Genomic DNA, 22,200 nt, shown 5'->3' on the forward strand with positions numbered 1-22,200 from the left:
TGGAAAAAGTGTCATGTTAATTTTTGCCCCGCATTTGGGGCAAAAATTAACAGCTCAAGGGCAGTTATTAACATACGGCAAATATTAACATATATATTAATACTGTTAGTTATTTTAATTTTTTTTTAAATAAAAATGTAATTTTATTTTATTTTATAAAATTCTTAATTTATTTGAAATTAATTAAATCATCTAATCACATAAAAAAAATTATTTGCTTATAACCAAAATCATAATCCAATATTATAAATAGCATAAACTTTTTTAAAATACAAAAAAGAACATAGCACGTTTTTCATTAAACGTATTTATAATAGTTAGTAACATTATATTACTATTCAAGAACAAAAAATCACAGCATAGTGTTCTTATTACAGCTTACAACAAAAATATTGCATAAACCTCTTTGAAATACAAAAAAGAACATAGCACATCGGTATTATTTATTAAACATACCTCTAGCTACTAACTTTATATTACTATAATATTCAGAAACTATTACTACTATTATTATTATTAAATATTATTAAATATTATTACTGCTCATCGTCGTCAGAATGACAATTAACACAGATAAATGAAGCAACGTTACCGTTACCGTTACTCTTCGTCCTTCTGTCCGTCTTTTTTATAATTTCTAATTCTAAAAACAGAAAAAAACTATAGTATATGTTTTCTGATTTAAATATCATACTACATTCTTAAAATTAACCGCGAGGTAAGTATTAACAGTGTTAATACTTGCCCCAGAAATTTGTTAATACTTGCCTCATCTCAATAATTTATTACTTAATTTAATTCATCCAAAAACTAGTAAAATAGTAAATATTCAAAATAACGTAAAAAATTAAAAACAAACTAATATAAAAATCATATAAACCAAATGAAAGGAAGAAATGACGACAAATTTAGGCAAAAATCAAAATTTAAGCATATGAAAATTTTCCATTAGCTGACTAAAATGCAGCGCACATGCGCCAACTTCTCGCATGATGTACAGCGAGACACTGCGTGTCGTCAGCTAGTGCAGAGCGTTACATAGAACAAAAAAGTCTAAAATAGTACATCTAAGACAAATAATATTTTCAAAAATTGAGCATTAATATTACCCCTGTTAATTTAAGCCCCCGTCTCCCCTACTTAAGTAAAATAACGAGAAAACATACACACATTGCAGAATATAGGTTAATATATGTAATGTAAATTATAAATTAGTATTAGGTTGGCAAATAAGTTCGTTCGGTTTTTTTAGAGTAAAATAAAACACAATTTTTTTATACACAGAAGAAATTTTAATCAATTATATATTGACCATTTTTATCAATGACATTTTGCCATCTTTCCACCAAATTCATTATGCCGCGTTTGTAAAACGTCTGGAGCTTATCGGCGAAAAACCAATCCAGCTGTCTTTTGACGGTCTCCTCATCCTTAAAAGTTTTCTCGTTCATAGAGTTCTGTTAAGGCATCATTTCCATATACACGGCATATTTTTTTATGAGCCTCCGCAGCTCGTTTGCCTTTTTTAAAGTAATAAAGTAAAATATGACGATAATGGACGTTATTTAATTCCATTTTTACAGCTACGCAGCATACACAATATTGATGTTAATCAAACCACAATTCACAGAAAGTTTATGTGAAATATAACCTCTCAAATAGGCATTCGAGTTGCACGGTACTGCCAACCAAAAAAAAAAGTGAATCGGAATGAACTTGCACGAAATCAAAAACCGAACGAACTTATTTGCCAACCAATAATAAAATTATAATTAATTGATCAAATAGATAATTTACTTAAAAAAAGAGGTGTTAAAACGTCAGCTTAGAGGACTACATTAAACAAAACCTTTTACTATTGTTTGACTGTTTATAACTCGAAATGTTTATAACGATAAAATTAAATAAAAAAGCACTCAAGTATACATATTTTCGTGCAATAATACACTAAGTTAAAAAAGAATGAGGAAGTATGTATACATGGAGAGAAATTTCTCTTAAAATTACCCTGAAAATCGTGGTAATTATGAGACAACGTAAACCTTTAAGAACCTTTTACTATACTTTTAATAAAATTTACTAAAATTTACTCAAATTTAATAAAAGTTTAATAAAATTTGGCAAAGTTTTAGTAAATTTTGTTAGAAGTAAAATTTACAAAATTTTGCCAAATTTTATTCAAATTTTAGTAAATTTTGTCAAAAGTATAGTAAGATTTTTCAAAGTTTACGTTGTCCCACAATTACCACGATTTTCAGAGTAATTTTTAAGAGAAAATTCTTTCCGTAATTTAAGACAATTTAAGATACATCTTCAAACAATTTCAAAAGTAAAAAGTGTCTTATAGCAAATGTCATTTGTTGTGTATTGAGATATTAGCGTTATTATATAACTGTTATATAACTGCAGGTATTAGCAAATAATTTTATAAGTAATCATAAAAATTCTTTAATGGTCATAATACTTAGAAAATTATAATGTTCCCTTTTCTTCTAATATTTTGTTAAAAAATTTAAGATTATTAAACTGTTTTATGATTTTATATTCTTGTTTGTAAATGAGGCAATAATTATTATTCATTCATGGATAAATTTGATAATATTTGTGTACAAAAAATACAAAGAAATCTCAACTAGGTCTAGGAAAACCATTTAACATGTGTACTCAATGTCTCAGTACTCTCCGCGCTGGAAGTTTTATCAAGCGTATGAGAGAAATGAGGGAGTGGTTGGTAAAAGAGGAGGCGAATAAGAAGAAGTAACGTTGGCTCTCTGTTGGCCGCGGGACGCGTCACCCATCCAGATCACGGTGACCGATATGATCCCATATGGTCACCTTTGTGTTGTACACTTCCGCTCGCGGAGCTAAAGCGCTTCTTGTAGCTACAAAATGGTTGCGACAAAGTAAGTAAGCTTGGCACGTACGATGAGACCGCGACAGTCGACTTTCGAGCTAGTCGGCTTCTTTGAAGAGACAATCTGGACGATAGGCGAAACAATCGCCGTTTCTTGGTCTCTCGGCTGGCCAGCAAAGGCCACCAACTCTGAACAACTTGCCGATGATGATGAGAAGGTTCATGTGCTCGATAGTGCTGTTCCATAACACGGGCACACAAAAAATAAAAAGTTGTCTAAACAGAATACTCCACTAGGCTATTTTTATGTATTTTGGCGTGCTGAATACAAATATAGTGTCAGAATTGCTCTATCACCCACGTTTTTTTCTAATCTAAAAAATGGTCTTAAAAACCTTGAAAATTGTAATAATTTCACTGCACGCGGAAAATGGCAAGTGAGGGGGCAATTTTGACACCGGATTTATGTTCAGCTGCTCAAAATACTTAAAGATTTCATAGTCTGGTCCGTGATACAGATCAATGTTTTTGATATGGCAGCGCAGCACAGTTACCTCCCCCCCCCAAAAAAAATGGTATCCTTATGTATTTTGAGCCGTTGAACACAAATCCGGTATCAGAATTGCCCCATTACTCATTATTTTCTCCATACAGAGCAATTATTGCAATTTTTAAGGTTTTTAGGCTACTTTTTTATTTAAAAAAACAAATGATGGATGATGAAGCAATTCTGATACCGGATTCGTGTTCAGCATGTCAAAATTCGTAAAGATAGCCTAGTGGAGTATTCTGTTCAGACAACTTTTTATTTTTTGTGTGCCTGTGTAAACAAACAATAATCAGACATTAAAATATGATACTTGGCTGAATATTCGGATTATACCCAATGAGAAATGGTACATCGAATCGACAACGATTGGACGTCAAATTCATTATCATTTCACGCTGAGATATGATTATAATTAGAATAGCAAAACATATTATCGATAAATTATCGATTGACATGTGACTAAAAAATAAATTTTGTAAGTAAATCTTACCAAATCTTTTTCCCTTATTTTAGAATGGTTAATCTTGAGATTCGTGATAACTTGAAAATCTTTAGCCGTTTGTTAACGTTACCTTCGCGACACGATAGGTTCACAAGGCTTTAGATCACTCATTGCGATTGTCAGTAAAGCCAGCATTGTGCGTAGCATAAATAGATAGCTATCTGCCTAGACTTAGATACTCGGTTCTTGATTATCAGAGTCGTATCTGCGCGCAATTCAGCTCGCGTATGATGTATATATATGTATTTAGTAGCGGGAGGTTTTCGCGTTGCGCGAAAGGTAAAAGCGAGGAGGAGGCTGAAGAGGCGGCCGCCATCTGGACGAATAACCTGATAACCGGTACAACCTGTTATGGACGCAACGCTATAGATTCTGACCTACGATAACCTATGCTGGCCGGCCTTAGACGCGGAAGAACAAACCACCGCCATGCAAAATCGAAAAATCCAAAGAAGACTTGCCACGCGTCTCTTCTAGACACTCGCAGGACACTCGCGGCGCGGAAACGCATTAACCTGTCCGCGTATGGGACTCGACGACTTCGCGGAATCACACCTCTGGACCTTTTTCCTGTGAAAAATGGTGTGAGAAGAGAAAAAACTCTATTCGTGATATGCGTGACACGCATACTAATGTATGAACATACTAATGCCCGTGATAAATGTCGATCCTTGATTTCATTTTTTTTTCTCTTTTGTACGAGACCTTGTATCTTGTATAAGGACTTTACATTAATAATACTGTTAGTACCTATAAATACTAACAATATCGTTAATTGTGCATGATTAATATTAATGCATTACAGAATATTGATGATGATCCAAAAGAGTGTGTACAAAAGATGTGTTGTATGTTTTGATGTTTTGCGAAACACATAAAGATTCAATATTTTTCTTATTCAATTTGTATTGAAAAAAATCCTAGCTAAATCTCTAAGTAATCAGGAAAAATTTTGAGACGCATTTTAATTAGAAAAAAAAACAATAATTAATTTCATTATTTTTTCCAGTTATCTGGTCATATTTCCCAAACAACATATTAATCAACATGATGTCGAAAAGATATCAAGTTGACCAGTCATCTGTCATTGATTTAAAATGACTAACTTTATTCTATTTTGACCTCATACTTTTTTTTTTATTTCCATTATATCTGGCATGTAGATTTATTATTTACATAATCTTGTGTCAAGAAAGTGATACCTGTAAATTTGTAATACTTGCGCAATGTTGTGTCATATCAAACGGACATTATTTTAATTTGATTAATTTAATCCTTTGTGTCACAAATTCCACTAATAGATCTTTTATGAAAATTGGAATTTTCGGGGTCGCTTAAACCGAATCTGAAGTCCATTTGGTTCTATCACGTCAGGTTTTTCGTAAATCAGGTTTACGTAAATTGAGAAATAACCTGAAATTTGGTTGTAAAAAACCAACATAATTACGAATAACTATAACCCAAATATTTTAAATATTGTAAACTTCTAGCCTCTGGACTCCATAACTTTAACTCTCATAATCTTGAAGACTTAAACTCAGGTTTAGGGTTTTAATTGTTCGTAATTGTGCTGGCTTTTCAACCCCAGATTTCAGGATATTTTTCATTTTCCGAAAAACTTGATGTGATGGAACCAAATGGGTTTCAGATTCAGTTTCAGCGACTCCGAGACCACGAAGTACATCATATTTTGTCCAGGGCACTTCAAAAAAAAATTTTATGGTTCTGTGGTATGAATCCGCAATCAGATTTTCGAAATTCAAAATGGCGAATCCAATATAATGGACGTAATTTTTAAAATTTACTATTTACTCTATTTACTAACTAATTATCTAGGATTTTTTTAGGACGTTGATTACGAATCCGTTATCAGATTTTATCAGAATTTACTATTATTGAAGTTTCATATTTTATTTAGGAGCCTATGGGTTCCTAATCAACAACTCGAAAAACTTTTAAATAACAAGCTCCTAAGATATTTGTTGAATTTAGAATTTTGTGTCTGCTATATTAAATCTGCCATATTTTGTAATTTGTATTTTTCATTTAGAAATCATCATCAACGATCTTTAAAACCGTAAAATACGAATGTTTAAGTACAGGTTTGTAATTAAATTTTTTTATAGACAAATTTATTTATTAGAAGTGACAGTTTTACAATGTATATTTATTTTAAAAAATTATTTATTTTACATAATTTAGTAATTTTATTATTCAGAGAAAAGTCTTTACACTCTAACGTTCCAATACTATAAGAATACTATAAGAATACACGAAATACTTGGTTACTTGAAAGAAAGTATTTGGACAATAGGTGATGTCGTGGTGGCATCACTGTGATTTTATCCTTTTATCTTTATAGAAGGTACGAAAAGATCAGAATTCCGAATATGTTGAAAAATTTTTTACAAGTTTTGTAAAAAAATTAATTAAATGCAGTTAAAAGTTATAGTGTTAGAAGATGTATTTATTGAACTTAGCAATTTAATCAATGCTAATAATGCTTTAGAATTTTCATAATTTATTATAAATACGACAAAGCAATACAGTAGCATTCTAATATTTTTAAACAAGTGTATAATATGTAATTGCTTTGCATATTTTTTAAAATTAATATTTTTTAATTAATAAATAATAAAGTTACGGGTATAATCTATTCCCCGGTTAATTTAATGATTTCAGTTGTATTCACTCTATTTTTACAAATTTTTCAGCACATTCATTATTCACATACTGGAAATAACGCATTATAAATAATCTCTTTAAAAAAAAGAGAGATTTGGACAGAGAATTCGCAACTATTATTATAGTTCAACACCCACTCGATCAAATGTTCTTATTAAAATTAAAGCAAACTTAAATAAAAGTTGCAAAGCTTTTATTGTCTAGTATTAATAACAATAATACCTATATTAATATTTATTGATCCCTTTTTCATGATTAATTTGCAAATAAACAACGAACGAGATATTCGAAAAAACATGAAATAAGTATGAACAGAAATATCTTTTCATATTTAGATATTTTAGAGACAAAACTGTTTTGAAAGGCATTTTTGTTTTATTCGTTATATTCATTTGATTTATTATTAAATATTTGAGAGATAAGCCTGTGATTTTTTATAGACATCAAAGTTTATTGATGTTAATTGTTTTTTCTATTTTGTTATTTTATTACATATATATATATAATTACAGTGATATTAATTTAAATATTTTATTTTAAGATACGACTGCCTTAAAGGATTTATATTCATGTTGATAATTGTAACAATATAACTGATATAAATATTTTAATAAAAATAAAGCTTTAATAAAAATTACGGATTTATATTCATGTTCATAGTTGCAACAACATAACTGATATAGATATTTTAATAAAAATAAAGCGATATATTACTGTCTATTTCTGTCTATTATATATCTGTCACCTGTGTGCCTTATCGTAATCGTGACAAATCATAGCGTGTTCAGCCACTGCAAAATCTTAAGAATCTATTCAGATAAATCTACTATAACTACATAATCATTGTCTCATATAAAAACAAAAATATAAGGTATTTAAAAAGTTTGATAATCTAAATTTTTCAATAGTAGCATTATTTTTCAATGACATCAATATTAAAGAAGAAGGTGATATTATAGCTCTTGTAGGTACACACACACACACTGTAATCATTCATAATATCTCTATTTTTTAGGTAAGGAATTCTAGTGATTGCTTCTAATAGAAAGGAATACATCCCATCCTAATACAGCGTTGCGTCGACGTTTCGCAAAAAATTACAGTTTGCATCATTAAGTCATGATGATTGTGAGGTTTCTTGGATTGTGATCGTCTTTAAATACCCCTCATCCTGTTGATGGGAAGGGGGAAGAGAAGGGGGCATGGCGATTTGTCCAATGTTTTAATTGATCAATTTAAAAATCAAAGGAACAGTGTGCCAAATCGAACTTGTCTGATAACCGTTATCATTGTTAAAGTTATCGGAATTTTTCAAAATTTCCATACTTTTATTATGTTCCCTGGCAAAGTAATTTTGAAAAGAGACTAGCCCTGATGATGCAAACTATTTGCGAAACATCGATGTAACGCTGTTTCAGCATGCGACATATATTCAGAAGCCCATTTTATTGGAAGCAACGTCAATGACCGCGAAAACTTTAAATTTACAATAAAGAGCCTCCACGGAAAAACTATCCTAGATTCGATTAATCAATTTACTAAATTTAGGAAGTCCTTGCACGTACAACTGTGCTCATTAGCATTTCTAAAACGGTACCGCGACTATTAGGTGGTACCATAATACTTTTAATTAAAAAACCTCGTGCCATCTTCGAACCGGGTGAAAGGTATTCATTTGGTTTAATAAACATTGTTGGAAATTAGTTGGAGAGAAAATCTCAGCAAAAAAATCTAGTTGAAATTTCTCAAAAACTCCTTGAATTACACCTTTCTCTTTCCAATTTTTTGGACCCGGAATTGTGGCGAACATTGGATCGGATAACATACGACCAAGCCATTTGCTCCGCTGAGACGAGAACACCGAAACAAAAAAGTAAGTATAATAAGATTAGTCTTTAGGTCCGAAGTTTTCATACATAGAGTGAAGAATCCCTTAACAGTTACAACACTGAACTTTAAGAAATTTCAGAGAATTATATGATAAATAGTGTAAATATTATGGTAATTTGATGAAAAACATAGTAAAAATTTTCAAAATTTATTCCTTGATTATTATTATATCATAGCAAATTTTACTGTAAAATTTTCTTTGCGTGCGTTGTTTTGATTTTGTCACTTCTAAGAAAGCAATTTATTATTTTCTGCTCTAGTTTCTTTAGGACAGCTTTATTTTAGTTACTATTTGTAGCGTTTGTCTTCAACTAACTATTGCAGTTAGAGAGTATCTGGTAATTGCGTTGTTGGGCATTATCCTTACCTATAGATATAGTAAGTATAGACTGAGTATTCCGCTGTATAAGCGTTGATGCATACGAAAAGAAAGAGAAAAGATATAAGAAGACCTTCTTTCTCTTTTTAATACTGGAGAAGTGGGGAGCACTTCTCCTCATCTCCTCGCGTCGATTCATCATTTCCCCTGTTAGGCTCTCTCTACTACGATGATGTCAGAGAGAGAAAGAAACTCTTCTCACATCTTTTCTCTTTCTTTTCGTATGCATCACGCTTATACAACAAATGCTCGGTGTATACTTACTATGTCTATGTCCTTACCTGTTCATGTTTCTTTAAGTAGCTGAGCCGCGGAAATGTTCTGTCGCAGAATTGGCAGGGATAGGGGGCAGTGGGATTATTGCCGTCAGGATTGACGCCGACATCTGCGTCAACTTCGGGCTCCGATGGGAAGCTGGCTGACGTCGGCGTTGCGCAGGATGACGGCGTCTCGCCGCCGCGACGCGAGTTGGGCCCACCATCCTCGCTGTGCCACGAAGAACTTCCAGTTCCTAGAGCCTCTGGAATTAAAAAAAAAAGGAATATTAATTTTATCTTGATATATCACCAATATTTTTTACATCTAGTTTTATATCTAGTTTTTTATATTTCATTTTTTTACATCTGATTTAATTTTTTCTACATCTAACTTTATATCTAGTTAATTCTTTAGGAGTTTTCACGAGTGTTGCGAAGAAGAGAATGCTTTTATGTTCAAGACAATCTACGACTTACGAACGTGTCGTGTATACGCATAACGACATTATGGATCAAGCTGATCTCACTTTGCCTGTTACGTGTCCCTTTATATGGTTCTTGTAACGAGTGGAGACGATAAAACTCGTACCATTAACCCTCAAGTTTTGACTGACTTAAGAAAGATCGCGGTCCTGTGCGACCTTAGACCGCAGCGTTTAATAAACAGGACACCTCGTGTGAATATCACCTTCATTAACTCAGTTGCTTAACACCTCGTTTGAATCTTTTTAAGTAAATAACTTTTTTATAGAACAAACTAATGTAACATATTTGTTTAAAATTTACAATATTTTTAATTAAATGTATATTCTAAAAAATGGCAATAAATGAATGAATAATAATATTTGGTGTTTATAACCTTTATCATGTTGATGTTTATATAAATGCCATTTTTTAGCATGTATTATTCTCACACATCATAAAAGAAACAATTGATAAAAGGTATCTTAAAGTTGGTATAATAAAATAGTATTTACATAAAATAATTTCTTAGTATTTCTGAAATTTATTGTATATAGAAAATTTTATAGTAGAAATTATTACGGTAAACAGTAAAAATGGACCAAGGAAGGAATTATAAATTTTTTTTACTATGTTTTTCATTAAAATACCATAATGTATGTACACATATCGTATATGATAGTAGCCACGAATCGTAAGAAGAAATTTCAGAGAATTATACTTATATAATCCTTTGAAATTTCTTCTTATTGTTTGTGGCTACTATTGCACATAATAATTTTTCCGTATATAAAATTTTCTCCGTGCAGCTGTAGTGATGGATTCAAGACAAGACAAGACAAGAATTCGACGTTCTTGTCTTGTCTTGACTTTTCAATACCAAGAATCACTATGTCTTGATCTTGACAGTCAACTTCTTGTCTTGATTCTTGATTCTTGCAAGATTCTTGATATTTTTATAATATCTATAAACTATATATACATGTATATTTATAGATATTATAAATTTTATAAAATTTATAGATGTATGTATAAATTTTAATAAAATCTGGATATTGTAAGTAAAAATATTGATTTATCTACATTCTAATTTTGTTAAAGTTTTTGAAATATTTTTTATAAAAATTATTTAAAAAATATTTTTTTAACAGACAAATATTAATTGAATACACAGAAAGAAATTCATAAAATATCAATTATTTAAATATATTTGAACAAAAACACATTTTTAAATAAATATATATTTTTATTTATCACAATACAATTAATATTAACAAAACTATAAGTTTTGACTATATACGTTGCATACTTGTCAAAGAAATTAATATTGACTCTAATTTTTAACATTTTTCAATTTTTATTTGTATTCTTTTTAATTGATTCTATTATTTTAGAACTATGATTTATTTAATTCTACAATGCGTTTTGTGTACGCTTGTACTTCATACTCATTGTATTTTTCTTATAGGATGAAAAAGCACACAATGATTTAATTAAAATTGTCGGAAACTATTTTTAGTAATATAAAAATTTGACATCATAAACGATCAAACTTTTCAACTCGGAATCTTTGTATTTAAATGATTCTTTTGTTAACTAAATAAAATATAAATATTATAATTTGGAATTAGTAAACAATAAATTTGATAAAATTTTATTATAGTTAAATAATTTGTTTACATAATTTGTCAATTATAATTTTAAAAATTGTCGTTTAATACTTTGTCGTTTAATCAAATTATTAAGATTTACAATAATTTTTTCATTATTGTTAAAAACAAAATAGTTAAACATTTTTTTCATTTTAATGTAATACAACTTAGAAATAGCATTTTGTGAAAAATGAAAGATGCAAATGTAAAAATCAAATCTTTTAAATAAACATTTTAAATTTTGCTGGTCGCGTATCATAGAACGGTAAATGTGTTGGTAAGGTCATCTCCGTGCAAAGTCTCTTGCAAACTCTCCTTTGCAACAACAAATGCGATCGCTTACGTGCGCTGTTCAATGTGATACCCAGCACGCGTTCGTGCTTGTTCTATCGTGTATCGGAAGCACTTTTAACTAAGCGTAAGTTTTATTCAGACTCATAATTATATTAGATAAACATATTAAGATAAACTATTTATGAAATAGGGTGTCCTCCACAAGGAAAGGAAGGAACGAATTAGTAGAGCAACTTCTCTCTAACCTGTCAGAGAAAAGTGCCTTACCTCATTCCCTCTTCTTTTTTATGGAAGACACTTAGGATTTTGGTCTTTACAAGTCGTCTATCTTAATATGCCTATGCTCATTACAGCTTGATAGTGAAATTACGTCCGCTACTCAACAAAGTGTAATACATTGATTGATATCTTATGATCGATAATTTATCATCGAATAATAACTGTGTCATTGAAAACGATAAATTATCAAAAAAAAAAGAAACGCTTGTGATGATGAAATGGATCATCATCTTGTAGATCATTCTACAAAGAAGACTAGAATGTATAAAAGTAAGTATTATAGCTTTAAATTATTATGCAATTTGCAAATATATAGATATTTAGTCAATTAGATCAATATAAAAAATATGAAAATATATTACTTAAATTATTTTTGCAATAAAAAATTAACCTAATCGATAAAAGTAAAGGCTGTAACATTTAATAATTTATTTAACTGATATCACACACACATAAATTGATAAATATTTAAAAAAAAATTTAACTAGAGAATTTCTCTTTTCAGTTATTTTGTTTTAAAATAATTGACAATTTATTTACTTATATTATTGAATCCTCATATATTACAGAAACTTGTTTATATTTATCATGATATATAAGTCAAATACTAAAAGTTATTTTTTAATTAAATTTTATAATTTATAATTATTAAACGACACATTTTTTAAAATTGTATTTGATAAATTAGGTTCAAAAACATATCAAACTAAAATAAAATTTTATTGAATTTGTTGTTTACTAATTCTAAATTATAATATTTATGTGTAATTTGTTTAGCTAGCAAATCATCTAACTGTAAAAATTCCACAATTGAAGAGTCACCAGAAAGTACATTGTCGCCAACATCGAATGTGTAAACGAACCAAATCTAAAGAGGAATAAAAATAAGTTTGTTAATTACTTTGAGATTACAAAATCTAACGAAAAAAATGCTTCAAGAAATGATAAAATTGCTTTGTAAACTATGCAAGAAAAAGAATCAAAACGTACATATAAAAATGAAAAACGCCAATACATCTGGAATTCAAAGGCATTTATCAGCATTTCACAAAAAACAATATTTTGAAATTAATCAAAATCAGAGGCAAAACTCTTCCACTTCAAATATAACAAAATATGTTACTCTTTCATCTGAAGTATCAAAAGTGAGTAATTCTTTTAACAATATTTGTGTTTTTAACAAACATTTTGAAAAACTAAAATAAGAATCCAATAAACTGCTTAACATAATATATATATATATATATATATATATATATAGAAGTTTAAAAAATTCATAATCTCTCTATTTATTAAAAATATTTTTATGTTAATACGTCTATTTTTCACATATTATTAATAAATATATCTTTACATAATATTTTATATAACATTGTTTGAGCATTTAATTTAAATTTTATTTATACACATTCAAAGTTATTTCAATTACAGAAGAAGTATTATATAAAATATCTAAAATATAGCTAATAATTACTTAATTTTATTATTATTATATTTTTGCCTTGTATATGGTTTATATATTAATTTTTGCAATTCTTATTCATTTTCAGCCGTTAATATCTAAAGAATGTTCTCAAGAAAAATTCAACTCTCTACTTGTGGAATTAATAGCAAGAAAGTATCTGCCATTCAGTTTTTTCGACGATGATTTTACTAAATCTGTGTTTGAATATATAAATTCCGACTTGCAAGTACCTCAAAGAAAAGCAATGCGTTCTTTGACTTTAAATAAGTTTTTCTCCATGCAGAAATCAGTTTTCAAAATTTTAAAAAACAATAAATCTCAATTTAGTTTTACTATTGATGGATGGACATCAGTAGCAAATAAATCGTTTTATGGAATAACTATTCATTTTATTGATGATGAGTGGCATCTTCAGTCTATCGTGCTCGATTTTGTTCCCTCTCATGGTAAATATACGGGGAAAGATATTGCAAATATATTCAAAAATACAATTATGCAAAACGATTTGTCTTTAGATACAAAAATCATTGGAATTACTTTAGATAATGCCTCAGCTAATACTAAATTTATTCAGGAATTGGCCGCGTTATTACCACATATAGATGCTATTGATCAACACTTCAGATGTTTTGCTCATATAATAAACTTTGCAGTTCAAGATATTATGTCAATGCTAAAAATAAGTAATGAAGAAGTTTCAGATAATGAACTTGATGAAAATGAAAACAATGACGTTGAAGATACCTCTACATCGGTCAATAAATTGCGTAGTCTTCTTTTAAAAATAAAAAATTCTGAAAATTTAAGTATAAAATTACGTAGATTTTGTGAAATTGTTAATTTAAAATATAATACTCCTGTGATGGACGTTAGAACTCGATGGAATTCAACGGCTGATATGCTTGCATATTGTTTACGTCTAAAACCAGCACTTGAAATGTTTTGTGATAATATAGAAAACTTAAAAAACTTAAAATTATTAAATGAAGAGTAGTTGCTAATTAAAAAAATCTATACTTTTTTCCACGACTTTCAAGAATTCAGCACTACTTTAGGTGGAGAGAAATACGTGACTCTACCAAAAGTTGTAGTTGGTTTTAATCTATTGATCGATAAAATTGAAAAAACAATTTTAAATTTAGATTTAAAAGAAAGTCGATCAAAATTAGATGAATCGCTACTGTTGGCACTGCAAGCAGGGAGGGCTAAAATGTTAAAGCATTATATTAAAACTAATTGGATTTATTGTGTAGTTCTTATTCTTGATCCTAGACACAAAATTGAAACTTTTAAGAAAACTGTATGGGGAAACGAATTACTTGAAATATCAAAACAAAAATTTGAAACTATTTTCAAGGAAAAATATTACATACCTAAAACACAATTTCAAGAATGCGATATAAATGAAGAAATGTATCGTAAAGATGTTGATACAGACGAATTAAGTAATGATGCTATTGATTTCAATATACTCTTTGAAAAGCATCCTGAACAACACTTAAATTTGGAAGATGATTGGCAATATGAAATAGAGTCTTATTGCAATGAAAAACAGATTGGTTATAAAGATGATATACTTGAATGGTGGAAAAAAAATAGTGATCGATATCCATGCCTATCTCGAATGGCCCGTGATTTTTTATATTCCTGCTACGTCGGTTCCATAGGAGAGATTATTTTCGAGAGCGACACTTTTTATTCGTAACCATCGCAATAAAATGAATGACGATTCAGCCAGAAGTCTGATGTGTCTTCAATCATGGTTTACGTGCAATTTAAATGAAAAAATTCGTTCTTATGATAAAGATGTATAAGATGTATAAGATTTTTTTATAAAAAATTTTCATATGTGTTATTGAAAATTTTAATCAAATTTTATGTATTTTAATTATACACATATACTACACACATACATACACACACACACATAAAATGTATAATTAAGATTTCTTGTCAAGAATCAAGAATCTTGATTGATTTTTTTTTATCTTGAAGTAGTAAATCTTGTCTTGTCTTGATTTTATCAAGTACAAGTAATTGGTGTTTTTGTCTTGAAAAATCAAGACAAGACAAGACAAGATCTTGAAATTCTTGTCTTGCCGTCCATCACTAGTGCAGCTATAACATCTTTCAAACGCGTAAGACAATTCAGAAGTAGTGACCTCAGCGTGAAACGTTAAATGACTCCGGAGCAAACGGATCAAGTAGGAGACCTCCGCATCTCCGTCACAGAAAATCCGGCTTATCGTAGTTATCGTCCGCCTAGTCACTGAAGGAGAGTGTGTCACGTCGCTACTTCCGGCGCAGTTACGCCGGCTAATCACAAATAATTTATAATTGCCGAGAATAAGGACTAGAAAGACCACCGAGTGCTTCTTCATGATTGAGACGAAGTGAAGCCGCTGCGCGTAAATGGTGGAAATGACGGCTAGTTGGCTGTTTCCTCATTTGTCGTCGGCTCCGACGATGGATAGACACCCACGAGTCGATTTAAGAGATTTTGCGGAATCCCAGTCTACGCGCGCGCGAGAGAGACAAAGACCGCCACCCAGAAGATATGAGCAACGATCGTGATATGCCATATCATGGATGCTTCGCGTAAATGACTCGTATCCTCCACCCACGCATCATCCTCGTGAGGCTCATCCTCTTTCTCTCACAGAAGGACGTCACCCAAGCTTCACATTTCCTCGCAAATAATCGCGACAATCGTATCGCTTTAAAGATTTGAGTTCTGAATATTGGAAATCACGTTTCTTTAATTTCAAAGTTATAAAATATTTTTAGAATTTAAATGTACTTTTCATATCTCAAAAATAAAATAAATAAGATTTTGAAAATAAAGAAATTTATACACATAACGTTCTTGTTTTAAAAATATTTTCATTTTTGAAATGTTAAATATTAAAATAAGACGTGTGACGTTAAATAGATATAATTTGCTTATATGAAGAAATTTTGTCAAGAATAACGTAAAGAAGATCGAAACTACAGATATGTGTCCATATATATATGTATATATGTGTACTGTTATCTTAGATATTAAGTAGATGTAATTTTCACTTTAATAAATTGTTAAAAAGATTAACATAAGAGATTTCCAAAGCTTTTGTTATCCTGTGATGTTTTTAACAAGCATTGTATGTGTTAAAATAAAGGTAAAACAATTATTAACATTTTTTAATGATCGAAAAATTTATTGCAACAATAGTTTAATTTAAATTAAGTTAATTTATATGAAAATATTAGAGGAGAGAAGGCGGTTATGTACTAGATGTGGGGTTATGAAATTCGCGATATCTTGTGTACTTTGAGTTCTGGGGATAACTGTCTGAATCACTTTTTTACATACTGTTTAGATGTTATAACATGGCCACTGGTCATTAGTATTTGTTTTGTTATCATAAAAGCTTTCAAAAAGAATTTCAGTATTGCAAGTAGCCGAAAGTTCTATAGATGTCTATTCTTTACCTTTTATATTTTGAGAAATATGTCGGGTATTAGTTTTTTAACGTTAGTGTAGTTTGAAGGGTTTGTATATAGCTTTCAAATAATGTAATTGAAATTAATGTTTAACGTAATGTGTGCATGCATTTAACATGTAAAATTATACTGTTTGCGTTAGGGTTTGCGTTTATAAATTCTTGCAATTTGTTGCAAGTCTGAGTCCCATAATCTCTTCCCGCGTAATACTTTTTATAATATTTTTACTTAGCTAATATTGTTTGTTATAATAATTTTATAGTATTTCTATAATGCGCAAAGTCGCAAGAAAAGGTTTCTATATTAATACTTTTGATTCTTTTGTATGATACTATATGTACAAAAAATTGATACTTTTGTGATACTGATATGTAAGATTCGCCAAATCAAGAGCATTGATTTTTCATTTTTTAGAAATAAAAAGAATTTTGAGAATATTTATTGATAATGTTCCATATTCCCCTACAAGTTCCATAACAGCAATTTTTTTCCCTTTTTAGTAAATGGTTAATTGTTCGTCATGTATATTCGAAGAACTTCTGCTTACAACATGATTGGTAAAACTCTATAGGTAACAAACTTATATCAACAAGAATTGTGTCACACAAATTTTTATTGAATTATTTAAATATAACAAAATGGTGGTTCATCCCCTTCTCTCTTCTATTATATAATTACTATACTGCTAATAATTAATATATTAAATTACTATAAAATTAATACTTAGCTATTAGATATGAAAAACGTCAAAGTTTAATTTTGCACTTAAAATTTCCAACACGCTAAAGACTAAAAATAATAATAGGGAAGAATATAAAATAAAAAGTATATGATTTTTTTTATTTAAATGTATCTATACAATTTATAAGAATTATAAATATAAAAATTTTGAATTTTTTATTACGATTAATAATTAAAATTAATAAATAAAGTACTGTTATTTTCAAAAATTTTTACGTGACTCATAAACGCTCAACGATTGGCTGTTGCTGTCGTGACGTCATACCATTATTTCGAAAAGGATCACTAAATCTTTATTTTATTAAATAATTATTTATTATTATGGAAACGGGATTTGTTAAAGTTGAAATCAAGAAATTTACCTAAAATTGATATATTTATGGTGGCTGAATTTATCAAAACTGATAATAGATTTAACGCAGCAGAAATAAGATTGGTTAAAGCATCTTTGTAAGTACAATATATGTATGTACATATGTGTGCATATGTATAATAATAATTTTAAATAATATATATTCTTTTATTTCAATATTATTGGACATTAAAAGTTTTTTAATACAGATCATCTCGAGAACCTACGGCGATACTGCTATAGGTTATATTTGTTTACGTAGAGAATCTTTACGTTGTAGAAAGCGTACGTTTATTTTGCAAGTATAACTTTAAAATGCAATCGGTAAAAAAATTATTTACTTACATTAAAATGATCTTGACAACAGTAATAATTTGAATTTGTTGGTTCATCTGCTCGATGAGCTACTTTGAAACCATAGCTTGCGTCTTTCCTTATTCTCTGGCACGGAAAAATACTTTTTCCGAATGTATCATCTGTGTATTTGAACACAGGGGCACAAAACGTCAACGATACAATTTTTCTCACTCATAATGTTATTTTTCTTCGCAAAAAATAATAAATTTTTAATAAGTGCCTAATATCTTTCCCGTGTTGTTATGACTGAGAAACGGTATGACGTCACGTAGATATCGTCTGCTAATGGCGCGTTTTAGACCCGTTTGAAAGTCGTAATTTTTAATAATTTTCTTTTCTGGTAAACTTTGCTTTAAAAAATCTAAGAATAAAAATTACTTTAAAAAACATATGCAAACTTTCAAATAAAAATATTTTTTTTTAATTGTATTTTTCCCTATTGAGGCTGTTTTATTTTTAGTCTTAATTTTATATAAAAGGATACTAGAATTGTTCAAAAACCAATGCCCCACTTTTTTTTAATTGAAAACTTTATTCAATATAAATAAAATTCACACTCAGCAAAGGTACATGTTTTATTCACACATGTTATTTCTCTACAAATTTTTTATTTATTTCTATGGCCTTGAGTTATCAGAACAAGGAGGGCATGTATGCCATCCTTGTACCGGCTTATTCTGTAATTCTTAACGATAGTTTGTTTTAGTGTCACTGTGTACACAAATAAATTTATGTAATATTTCCATTTTAACAACTTTTTACGTTTATATTATAAATATTAAAAATATTCAATAGATTGTAATCAGTGTTGGGTAAGATACTTTTAAAATGTATCTCAATACAGATACAGATACTTATAAAAAAATATATCTAGATACAGATACAGATACACAAATCAAAATGTATATAGATACAGATACTCAGATACTTTAAAAGTATCTCAGATACGTATCAGATACTCTTAAATTATTCAAATAAAAAAATCTGAAAAATTTAAATGTTTGTGCGCAACACGAAAAGCGCATTATCAAATAAATAATTACATTTTTGTGTTGCGCATAAATACCTGTCGCTGAACTCTTACTGTCTTTTCCGAATTTTTTATTTGTTTGTTGAGTTGTTGAGTAAACTTGCGTTTCTCGTCTTTTAAATTATATTTTATTGTAATAATAATAATAATATTAATAATGTATGTAATATGCACAAAATCTAATGATTCTATAGACTAGATAGCAAAGTTATTTCATACATAAGTACTATTTGCGCAAATCTAAATGACGCTATCGACAGTAATAGCAAATCAAAAATGACCTTAAAAAAACATTTTTTTCCCAATAAAGACAAAAAGTACGTGAAAATGTATTTGAAAATGTATCTGAAAATGTATCTGAAAAGCAGTTCAGATACTGTGTTTTGTATCTAGATACAGATACAAATACTCTAATTCAAATGTATCTCAGATACCGGTTCAGATACACAAAATGTATCTCTATACATGTATCTAGATACATGTATAGAGATACTACCCAACACTGATTGTAATATAATGATTGGCATTGCTGTCCGTCTGCGCGAGTCATGTATGTACGCGTTGGTAACTGCCATCGCTCAACTATACATCTTTGTCATTAAATATTTTTTTACAATATTCGGCATGGTACAATTATGAATGCGTCATTAGGAAGCTGATGATTCCTGCTTCCAGTACCTAGTTTTTGAATGAGAAATCTAGTTTTTGTAAGAATTAATAGTATCATTTCCGGCAACAAATCACAAATTTGCCATAAGAGCTATATATGTTAAGAATCCATTTTTCGAAAATCTTTTACATTCAATCAGCAACCTGGTCTAAAATTTATCGAGAAAATTTATCCATGAATAGTGTTTACGAGTTTCATTCGATTCTCCAGTTTTTTTATTTACATGAAAGAACCACCTTAAGGACTCTTTAAGGACCAAATGGACACTTTTGTATGCAACTTTTATCGCCATAATTTCTTATTTTGAAGCGGAAAAAATTGTATGAAGGTCATTATGTTTTCCGGATTGCTCTTTCAGTCAGATGCAGTCGTCAGAATTTCGAAAATTTTGTTCAAAATTACAGCTCAATTTTCAACAAAAAATCGAAATTTTCACAAATTGCTTCCAATAGAAAGAACTTCCGGATACATGCCGCGTCCTGGTACAGCGTTGCGCCGACGTTTCGCAAACGTTTCACGAATTGTTTTTCTTTAATTTGTAATTTACTACCATTTATGCTTTTTGAAAATCACCGAACGTGGATGTATCGCATCCTATGTTTACGGTTTTGAAAGGTATGCAGTTTTTTTTTAATCAAGATGGTGGAAACAAAATGGAGGCTAAGTGAACATTTCTCGAAATTCTTTCTGCTGAATTTTAATGCAGTTATAAATGAAAAATATAGAACTTTGCAGATTTCTTGAATCAAAATAATTTTTTTCAGAAAAAAATGACTAATCCAAAATGGCAGTTTAAAAGTTATATTATGGTGGTAAAAATCACCATAGAAAACCTCACTAATATCGTTAAACTCAATCGAAAAATAGTTGGTTTTCACTAATACATGTGTATACATCTATGTAAGTGTCTATGTATATGTGCGCGTGTGCGTACAAATATATATGCGTTTGCAGTTATGCATTCACGGATACATATTCATATATACGATATTGATAAATCGAGCGTTTGCGGTTCGACCAATTTTAGCATCTTCGAATGCGTCGGATAATTTTGTGAATCTTATTCACATTCACTTCTTTGTGGTAAGATTCGGACAACAGTTATGATTGTAGATGGCTAAGAAACGTGAAAAAATACATGTATCCGTGAGTGCAAAACTGCAAACGCACACGCGCACATATACATAAGACATATACTTACATACATATTTACACATGCATTTGTGAAAAGCAACTACTTTCAGATTAGATTCAACAATATTGTCAGGGTTGGGCAATTACTTTTTAAAAGTAATGCGTTACCGTTGCCGTTACTTTCAGTAAAAAGTAACTCATTATCGTTATTTAAAAGTAACGTTTAATAATACTGTTACTTATCGTTACCTTTTTTTAATTCTAAGATAAGATTAAAGAGTGCTTTAAGAAAGGATGTAAATTGAAAATAAAGTAGGCAGATATTTTATCTCTAAATATTTTTAGAGAGTACTGATTAGTTAAAAAGTTAAAAGTTAATAAAGTTAAAAAGTTAATGACTTTTTATTTAAATAATATTATAAATTAATTTACAAATAAAATATTAAGTTTATTTGATGATCAATATTGTAATTATATTGGTAATTTAATATCAATAAATTATATGGTTTTTTAATTAAATATAAATAAAACTTCTCAAAATTAACTTTTACTTTAACTTGAGTTAAATTAATTTTAACGTAAATTTAACTGAGTTAGTTTTTTATTTATGTAACTTTTAACTTAACTAAATTAAGTTTATAATCCATTAATTTTAATTTAATTTTAATTTAGTAAAAAAATATATCAACTCACCAAAACCCTGCAAAAAAATTAATAAATTATAAAATATTAATAGAAATATTATATTTTTATTAATATTTTATAATTAATTCTTTGCAGTTTTTTGTGCCTAATAGCATAAATTATCGCCTACTTTATAGATGATAGTTCACAGTTTCCACTATTTCTAATGACATACTATAAATATATCAATCAAAATAAAGCATTTTCATTGTGTCACTAAATGTTAACGCTATGATCCAATGTTCACTGCCAATATTGAAAAAATATATAAAATATATAAGAGCCATTGCTCGTACATTTTCATGACCGCGGGCATAAGAAATTGAACAACACGATTAATTAATTCGGCTGAACGGGCTAAACAAAAAAATGCGATTGGTTGAAATCTTACAATTATGTAAATGCACGTGTAATGGCTATAACGTAAACTATAGATTTTCAACACTAGTAGTGAATATTGGAACGCAGTCTAAATAGTAA

The 22,200-nt window shown here is 29.1% G+C and overlaps 1 protein-coding gene across 3 annotated transcripts in view; it reads right to left on the reverse strand.

Moving 5' to 3' along the window:
• The window catches only part of LOC105830877 (zinc finger protein 423 homolog), a 368,687-nt gene that overhangs the window by 126,205 nt on the left and 220,282 nt on the right, over positions 1-22,200 (reverse strand). For all 3 annotated transcript variants that reach the window (XM_036292275.1, XM_036292277.1, XM_036292278.1), the window contains one exon: positions 9,142-9,380. In XM_036292275.1, coding sequence (XP_036148168.1) covers positions 9,142-9,380 — 239 coding nt within the window. The remainder of the gene's footprint in view (positions 1-9,141; positions 9,381-22,200) is intronic.

This window comes from Monomorium pharaonis, chromosome 9 (genome assembly GCF_013373865.1).
Source record: "Monomorium pharaonis isolate MP-MQ-018 chromosome 9, ASM1337386v2, whole genome shotgun sequence".
Taxonomy (NCBI): domain Eukaryota; kingdom Metazoa; phylum Arthropoda; class Insecta; order Hymenoptera; family Formicidae; genus Monomorium; species Monomorium pharaonis.